Genomic DNA, 9,977 nt, shown 5'->3' with positions numbered 1-9,977 from the left:
TGCTCCCGCCTAATACCGATAACCCGAATTAATTAATTATCAAAATAAGAAAAAAAAAATGTGGCCATGAGAGAGAAAGTTATCAACTATGTTTCTTTTCTTTTCTTTTCTTTTTCTTTTTTCTTTTTTTTTGGTTTTTGAGTCTCTAATAATAAAAGAGTGAATCACACGAACAGTTTCATGATTTAATCTAGTATATATCTCATGCCAACATTTTGTTCTTGCATTTTTTTTCATGATTTTTATTTTTTGTTAGAATAAATTAATTAAGGGTTTATAATAACAGAGTTTGATCACATTTTTTCTGGTTCAAACGAAATAAGCACTAAGTTAAAAACTAGATGCTTTCATCTAATTAATACTTTCAATTTTAATTTTCAAACTAGTTTTTTTGATCAATTAAATTTTAAAAGATAAAAATTAAAAGCGAGTAGGAATTAAGATTGTTGGATGACGAGCATCTAACACTTTTTAGTAAAAAATAAATAAATAAATAAATAGATAAATATTGGGCCCAAATTTATAGATTCAATATAAGTCAAAATCGTACTTCCGATGCCCAAACCCAGCATTACGACAAGCATTGTGTCAACTTTTACGTAACGCTCGCTTTCTGTAGCAGAACCAAAAACTATACTTCTAACCACAGCATTGTCTCTAATATATTCGTTCAAAAGTCTCAACTGTTAGAATACCGTTTCAAAAAATATTTTATCCAAAAGAGTAAAAAAATTAATTTAATTCATTCATTAATCAGAATTAAGTAATTTACTTATGATTAACTATATTTTTCTAATAGATCTTAACAGTAGGGATATATTTTAAAACGTTAGAAATTTTACAGTGATAAAATAAAAAATTAAACTTTGTAGAAATATATCTATTATTCGATACATTAACAAAAAAACTATATATAATAATTATTATTATTATTTTTCAACTATTATTATTATAATTATTTACTTAACGAAGAAGAGAACAGTCCAAGATAGAGACAAAAAGTATATGGGCATCTTCCCCAAACTAAGATAGTTTGGAGATCCGACACCCAAATTCGAATCCTAATTTATTCATATTTTCTCGCTGAGTTTATTTCTAAATGAAATAAGCGAAGTGGGTAGCGTCCTATCTCTCAAAAAGAAAAAGTTTATGTCCTTTTTATTGCTAACACTAATTAAAAAAAAAAAAGTTGGAAAACAATGAACCAAGAAATGCTGGATTAAAATGATGGAGAGGTCCCTTAACTATCACTCAGTTGTAAATGTACCCTTTAGTTTTTTTATTTCTTTAGTTTTTATTTTTTACTTCAATTGTTTTAAAAATCCAAAAGAGTTAAGACAGCTCTTTTGGATTTATAGTATTAATTTCAATATTAAAATTAATTAAATTTTATTATTAAATTTGATAGAAATGATATAATTTATTGGTTTGATAAAATTCGTAACTAAACTAAAGATAAAGAAAGAGCTCAAATAAAAAAAAAAATCTAAAAAAAGTAAAGGGCGTGTTTCAGAATAATCAATAGTTAAGGGAGGTCTCTATATACATTTTCACCCAACGTTTTGCTGGGAATTGTAATTTTTGTCACCAAACCAAAACCACCGACACACACGCACACGCACACGCACACGCGCACGCGTTATAAGAAAACAAAAGGAACCCCAGAGAGAGAGAGAGAGAGAGAGAGTGTGTGAATTAAGAGGGAACAAACCCCATGAATGCATCGGCCTCGCCCTCCTCGTCGCGCTTCCTCCTCTTCGTCTCCTTCTTCGTCGTCGTCGTCCTCTTCGTCGCGCTCCCGGTGACCTCGATCTCGGCTCCAATGGCGGACGAGCACGCGAAGCTTCCCCCGGAGGAGGCGGAGGCGGAGGTGGAGGAGGCGAAGGTGCAGATCGTGTACGTGGATCGCCCCGAGGGCGCGGATCCCGAGGAGTTCCACATCCGCACCCTCGGCGCCGTCCTCGGCAGGTGAGAGAGACAGAGAGAGAGAGAGAGAAGGAGAGGGAGAGAGAGAGAGAGAGAGAGAGGGAGAGGGAGAGGGATCGGACGGATCCGATTGCTTCTCCCTGATCTCTCTGCCCTTTCCCTCTTCAATTTCTCCTCCTCATTCGATCTGAAGATGCGATTTTTCTTTCTTTTTTTTTGTTTTTCTGTTTTTTTTGGGGGCCCATTTTGAGATAAACCCTAATTTCGTTCGCTAAATTTGATGTCGAATTTGCTAAATTAAACACCTCTGTGCGAGATAATTGTGGAGCTCTACTTTATCGACTAAGCAGCAAAAAGAGGGGTTTTTGTACATTTGTTATTTTCTCTTTCTTTCTTTTTTTTAAATTAATATGTTTATTTGATTTTGAGGTTCTCCTACACATTCGATTTGAAGATGCAATTTTTTTCCTTTTTTTTTGTTATTTGGAGAAAATTTGTGCGGATAATCATCTTTCATGGGCCATTTTTTTTTGAAATAAACCCTAATTTTGTTTGTTTTAATTTAATAATAACTTGGTAATTATTTGATAAATTAAGATTTTTTTAAAAAAATTTTGTGTCAAATTTGTTAAATTAAACACCTTTGTCCCACAAAATTGTGCAATTCTACTTCATCAACTCAAAAAATTAAGACAAAAAAAAGGTAGTTTTGGATCAAATGGGCTACACTTGAGGAGTCTTTGTGCATTTGTAATTCTCTCTTTTTTTGTTTTTTAATTACTTAATTTTGTGTGTTTTTTTCTTTTTTTAAAAAAATAAAACAGTGAGGAGGCTGCGAAGGAGGCTGTGATCTACCACTACACGCACGCGGCGAGCGGCTTCTCCGCGAAGCTCACTCCGAAGCAGGTCGAGGAATTGCAGAGTAAGTTTCAATTTTTTTTTTTTTTTGTTTTCCTTTTTATTTTCATTTCTTATTTTTGTTTGATCTTATTTTATTTTTATTAAGTTTTTTTTGGTTTTGCATGAATAGGGTTGGATTTAATGCGTATAGTCGATAAATTGTTTGGTTTTGATGATGGTAACGTAATTTTGTAATTTTAGGAAGTATTTGCCTGATAAAAAGGATAGTTTCTACTATTTAAAGCATTTTATATTTTACTGTCATGTGATTTTATTTTTGTTTTGTTATAAGAATCTATTGTTGAACAGAATAACAAAGTAAAAAATTTTATAAGCCACAAGATGGTAAAATATAATATTTTACTATTCTATAATTTCGTACTTTACTGTCTCGTGGCTTGTAAAATATATCATTTGTAATCCTTAACGGCACATTCTTATAGTAAAACAAAAATACGGCACATTCTTATGGTGAATAAAAAATAAACTGTAGGATGACAAAGTATAACTTTTTAAATGAAAGAATGACAAGCTCAAAATCTGGTAAATCAGATGAAGCCAAATTGGAGTTTATGCATGCGGTAAGATATATTGGATTGGTGCTGGCAAATGGGATGTGGAATGTGAAATACTAAGCATTTTTCCTTTTTGTTTTTTCTTTACAGTCATTCAAATTCTTTTATTAGTTTTTGACTAAAGTAGAAATTTTAGATGTGAGCGTACAGATTTTGTTGTTGTTTGCTTAATTGGTTGCTGCTTCTCACAGTAAAGAAACTAATTTTCTATTTGAAATACTTACTGGGTTTTTTTCACATGAATTATTCTTGCAAATTTGCGATAAATGTGCAATACTTTCATGTAAAGTTTGTATTAGAATTTTTGTGTTATAAGTAGTTGCCTTAGAAAAAAGGATAGTTTTTACTATTTAACGCATTTTATAATTTACTCTTCGGTAACTTTTTTGTTGTTTTGTTATAAAAATCCATCGGTGAACACAAATAAAAAAATTGTATAAGCCACGGGATGGTAAAATATAATATTTTACTATTCTATAATTTCGCACTTTACTGTCTCGTGGCTTGTAAAATATATTGTTTTGTTATCCTTAGCGGCACATTCTTATGATAAAATAAAAATGCGACACATTCTTATGGTGAATAAAAGATAAACTGTAGGATAATAGAGTGTAACTTTGTAAATCAGAGAATGACAAGCTAAAAATGCGGTAAATCAAATAGGAGCCAAATTGGAGTTTATGCATGCAGTAAGATATATTGGATTGGTGCTGGCAAATGGGATGTGGAATGTGAAATACTAAGCATTTTTCCTTTTTGTTTTTTCTTTACAGTCATTCAAATTCTTTTATTAGTTTTTGACTAAAGTAGAAATTTTAGATGTGAGCGTACAGATTTTGTTGTTGTTTGCTTAATTGGTTGCTGCTTCTCACAGTAAAGAAACTAATTTTCTATTTGAAATACTTACTGGGTTTTTTTCACATGAATTATTCTTGCAAATTTGCGATAAATGTGCAATACTTTCATGTAAAGTTTGTATTAGAATTTTTGTGTTATAAGTAGTTGCCTTAGAAAAAAGGATAGTTTTTACTATTTAACGCATTTTATAATTTACTCTTCGGTAACTTTTTTGTTGTTTTGTTATAAAAATCCATCGGTGAACACAAATAAAAAAATTGTATAAGCCACGGGATGGTAAAATATAATATTTTACTATTCTATAATTTCGCACTTTACTGTCTCGTGGCTTGTAAAATATATTGTTTTGTTATCCTTAGCGGCACATTCTTATGATAAAATAAAAATGCGACACATTCTTATGGTGAATAAAAGATAAACTGTAGGATAATAGAGTGTAACTTTGTAAATCAGAGAATGACAAGCTAAAAATGCGGTAAATCAAATAGGAGCCAAATTGGAGTTTATGCATGCAGTAAGATATATTGGATTGGTGCTGGCAAATGGGATGTGGAATGTGAAATACTAAGCATTTTTCCTTTTTGTTTNACAAACAAACAAACAAACTACTACTACTACTACTACTACTACTACTAGTAGTAGTAACTCTTTTGTGTTGACTGTTGATGAAGGGACATGTAATAACATAACATAACATAACATAACATTGGGTTGTTAATATGAAGTTTGTTAGTTAATTAGTTTGTGTGGCTTAAGCTTATAAGTTGTTTGTACTGCTTAATTATGCGTTTTGTAATATATATATATATATAAAATAATAATAATAATAATTTAAAATTAAAATCAGCTTATATTTTAAATTAAAATATTTAAATTAATTTTAATATAAAATTTAGTAAAAAAAGTATTATTATTTGCAGCCGGTAAAATTTATTTTGACCAATAGCTTTCTTTCTAAAACAACTTATATAAAAAAAAAAAAAATCGCATGCATTTCTTGAAATAATTTTAATCAAATGCTCTATAATTTTCTTCGATCGAAATTAATTTTCTCAATTAAAAATTAATTCTGCAAGAATTAGTTTTTTTTTCAAGATTTNATGCAGGCGCCAAGCTCGCCTATATGGCGCTTGCGTGACGCCGCGTGGCAGGGATAAAGTCATTTTTACAATTATAAATTTATCGGGACTATTTTTAAAATAAAATTTTTCAGGAGGCCATTTGTAAAAAAAGCCCAAACCTCTTTCTTCGTCAACCAAAAGAAAAAATTTAAAACTCTACAGAAAATTTTTGACGTTTGTCTTTAAATATTGTTGATACGTATTTATAATATAGAGATTTTTAATTAATTCACACATACGACAATATATTACATAAATTTGTTGATGTATCGATAATATAAAAATACAATATAACAGGGGATTTAAAGGAGTATGAAATTTATAATGTTTTATTGGCTCTACAAAAACTGAAAGTAAATTGAAATTAAAAATGAAAATATATTTATTTTTTTATATTTTTTTGTGAAAAGTACAAACTGAGAATTGAAAAGTCCTTTTCTTAATTTCAGTTTCTCTACAATCTTCAAATTTCCTCAAGTAATAAAAGTATTTATTAGATTATTAATATATCATAAAAATGTTATTAATATATTCCTAACAATAGATAAATTTTCAAAGTTAGAATATATAGATATTTAAAACCACAGAAAGATTTAGTACAGTAAATTTAAAATTATAAAAATTTATTATGTATTTCATACTCCTTAGTTATTAGCTATTAATCGCGAACGGTAACAATACAATAGTTGAACTGCGAATTTGACGTACGGAATTTCTTTTTCAGCAAAATTTTAATTTTGATTAATTTAAACAACTTAAATCAAAATAAATGAAAGCTCAGAGATATATCAACGAAAATATGAATTAAGTTTAGAGGCCGATTATAGAAAGAGAATAACCTAGCTATATTTGAGGAGTCTACATGCATTTTTGCGTAAATATTTATTTGACAATCTTTTACGCATTTTTTTTATTACATGTTTACGTTAGTATAATTATTTAAAATTTTTATTTTTACGGTCTATACATAATTATAATTTATTTGTTTAAGATATGAGAGATAACGAGAAGTGGTCAGTTGGATATGCTTGTTTTAATATTACCATCGCATCTATAATTATTTTTTTATTTTTTTTACATTATTAGGGGCTGTTTGGTATTTTTTTGGGGAAAAGATATGAAAAATAATTTTTTGAAAAATAAGTTTTTCTTACGGAAAATATTCTTTTCGCAGTTTTTATTTTTTTAATAAAAAAATTAAAAAAATAAAAGCACTCTTTTATAAAATTTGAAAAAAAAAATTTATACAAAAAATATTTTAAAAAACATCAGACTAATAATAAATTACTTTTTAGCTATATATATATATATATATATAGCTAAAAAGTAATTTATTATTAGTCTGATGTTTTTTAAAATATTTTTTGTATAAATTTTTTTTTTCAAATTTTATAAAAGAGTGCTTTTATTTTTTTAATTTTTTTATTAAAAAAATAAAAACTGCGAAAAGAATATTTTCCGTAAGAAAAACTTATTTTTCAAAAAATTATTTTTCATATCTTTTCCCCAAAAAAATACCAAACAGCCCCTAATAATGTAAAAAAAATAAAAAAATAATTATAGATGCGATGGTAATATTAAAACAAGCATATCCAACTGACCACTTCTCGTTATCTCTCATATCTTAAACAAATAAATTATAATTATGTATAGACCGTAAAAATAAAAATTTTAAATAATTATACTAACGTAAACATGTAATAAAAAAAATGCGTAAAAGATTGTCAAATAAATATTTACGCAAAAATGCATGTAGACTCCTCAAATATAGCTAGGTTATTCTCTTTCTATAATCGGCCTCTAAACTTAATTCATATTTTCGTTGATATATCTCTGAGCTTTCATTTATTTTGATTTAAGTTGTTTAAATTAATCAAAATTAAAATTTTGCTGAAAAAGAAATTCCGTACGTCAAATTCGCAGTTCAACTATTGTATTGTTACCGTTCGCGATTAATAGCTAATAACTAAGGAGTATGAAATACATAATAAATTTTTATAATTTTAAATTTACTGTACTAAATCTTTCTGTGGTTTTAAATATCTATATATTCTAACTTTGAAAATTTATCTATTGTTAGGAATATATTAATAACATTTTTATGATATATTAATAATCTAATAAATACTTTTATTACTTGAGGAAATTTGAAGATTGTAGAGAAACTGAAATTAAGAAAAGGACTTTTCAATTCTCAGTTTGTACTTTTCACAAAAAAATATAAAAAAATAAATATATTTTCATTTTTAATNACATATATATGTATATATATATATATATACATATATACATATATATGTATATATATATATATATACATATATGTATATATATACATATAGAATTATGCTACTATACTATCAATAGTACTAAGCCCTTGGTACTATTGAGGTTCCAAATTCCCGAAAACTACTGTTCCCGGGAGCCAAACATGCCGTTTGGGAAGAAAGGGGGGAACAAGGGCTTATTCCCCCCTTGTTTCCCAACCAAACGCTAAGCCTAGCACCGAATACCAATGGCTCTTCTCCTACATGCCTTTTAGGCTTATTTTATAATTCACCACGAACTTACTCATCTATATCTAATTCATACCTTCTTGTCCTAAACCCTCGAGCCTCAAATGTACCAGGGCCTCGAATATATCAAATCGTTGTATTTGTTGGTTATATGTCTTCTTTTGTATAGGGCATAAAAATATTTATTTGGCCCATAAGATTTTATAGACTAATATGCAAAAAAGACATGAATATGAAAGTTGGTTTATGACGCACTGGGTCTACCAAATTATTTAAAGTATGAATAGAATAGCATTCATTGGACGGTGAAATATGCTTGTGTTTCATGCATGAAACGCATGCTGTTGTGATTGTCAAAAAGCCTATCAAAAAGCCTATATATTGGATGGTGAAGTATGCTTGTGCTTCATGCATGCATGCATGAAACGCATGTTGCCATGATTGTCAAAAAGCCTATATATAGGCTAATTAAGAAAAGTTGACAATTGAAGTTGCCAACTTCAATTGTGCAACTGCATGCATGGCTATAAAGGCTTCCAGCTCCACAGATAAATGCATAAGAAGAAGCACAAGCAACAAGCAATGAGTAAATTAAGTGAGGTATTAGGAAAAGTCTGGAAACTTAATTAGTAGCTTGTTAAGTTTTCTTTTTTTTTTTTTAACTAGGGAAGGGTGGTACTAACCATAAGGCTCTTATATTAGATTGAGAGAAACATAAAAGTGTGGGCTTATATTTTTGTTTTCTTCGTATAAAGGATTCATCTCTCTCGCTCTCCCCATGGACGTAGGCTACTTGCCGAACCACGTAAATCGCTGTCTTTTTTTCTGTGTATTTCTTTTCTATTATTTTTCGCTATTTCTTTATTCGTGTATTTTGGTTTATACGAAGGAGGCGGGCCGAGGATGCAGAGGCCGGAGGGGGGTGAGCAGACGAAGTACGGCTGTGGAAGAGGAGGCGGGCCGAGGAAGTCATAGAAGACTCCGCTGCAGCGAGGCACGGGGACGGGGACGAGGAAGCTGCAGGGCGGCGGGGTCGGGAGAGTGCCGGCGAGCGGAAGAGGAAACGGGCGGTGGAATGGGATTCCGAGCACTACTGGGGGCGGTAGCATAAGTTCCATTGCGGCCGGAAGGAAAGCAGCGGAGCTGCAGGGAGGGGAGGGGAGGGGAGTGGAGTGGAGCTGATCGAGCAGTGATTAACGAACGAGTGACAGTGGCGAAATGTATATGCTCGATATATATAGCTAGTAACGGTAAAAAAAAAACGGTTGTCTTATACTCCTAATCCGACTCGGTTCAGGAGAAATAGTCATAATTCTAGTCGGACTCGAACTCCTACCTAATCCGACTCGGTTTAGGAGAAATAGTCCTAATTCTACTCGGACTCGAACCGCATTTGGAGAAATCTCGGTTCGAGTCTGACGCCATATAAATATATATTAGCTAAAAGATAATTTATTTTCAGTTTGACTTTTTTTAAAAAAAAAATTTCTATAAATTTTCATTTAGAAAATTTTAAGTGGAAAAGTCAAGCACAAAATACACAAAATCTTACACCTTACTGTACTTATATTCATCCTTTTATTCAAATACTGAAAAAATTAAAATTTTTTAAAGTCTAAATTTAGAGTTTTTTTTGCAATTAGCCCTCTGGACAAATTTTATTTCAAAAATGGTTCTGTCAAAATTTAAATTGTAAAAATGGCCCTGGGCCTGCCACGCGGGTGCCACATCAGCGCCACGCAGGCCGGGTGGAAGCCAGATTGTTTAAGTTGAACACGGAGCCATTCACCGTGTTAAGACACGGTGAATCATTCACCGTGTCCAATACAAATAACGAGCCCTTAGCCAAAAAAAGACTAAGTCGTAGATATTTGTATTGGACACGGGGAATGGTTCACCGTATTTAGACACGGTGAGCTATTTCCCGTGCCTAATGTATTATACACACTAGCTTGGGCCGGTATAATACATTGAACATGGTGAATCATTCACCGTGTTTGAACACGGTGAATGGTTCACCGTGGTCAACTTACATACCTGGCCCCAGCCTGCCTGCCTGGCGCTGACGTGACGCCTGCGTG

General features: G+C 30.8%; 1 protein-coding gene across 1 annotated transcript; it reads left to right on the top strand.

Annotated features, from left to right (window-relative positions):
• Positions 1,636–4,834, top strand: LOC109705928 (subtilisin-like protease SBT3.9). Its single transcript, XM_020226757.1, has 2 exons — positions 1,636–1,968; positions 2,751–4,834. Exons 1-2 carry the CDS (start codon positions 1,715–1,717, stop codon positions 2,929–2,931), a joined length of 435 nt encoding a protein of 144 aa, XP_020082346.1. The 5' UTR covers positions 1,636–1,714; the 3' UTR covers positions 2,932–4,834.

This window comes from Ananas comosus, linkage group 1 (assembly GCF_001540865.1).
Source record: "Ananas comosus cultivar F153 linkage group 1, ASM154086v1, whole genome shotgun sequence".
In the NCBI taxonomy this organism is placed as follows: Eukaryota; Viridiplantae; Streptophyta; class Magnoliopsida; order Poales; family Bromeliaceae; genus Ananas; species Ananas comosus.
Note: the sequence above shows the minus strand (reverse complement) of the source record. Positions and strands in the feature narration are given on the sequence as shown.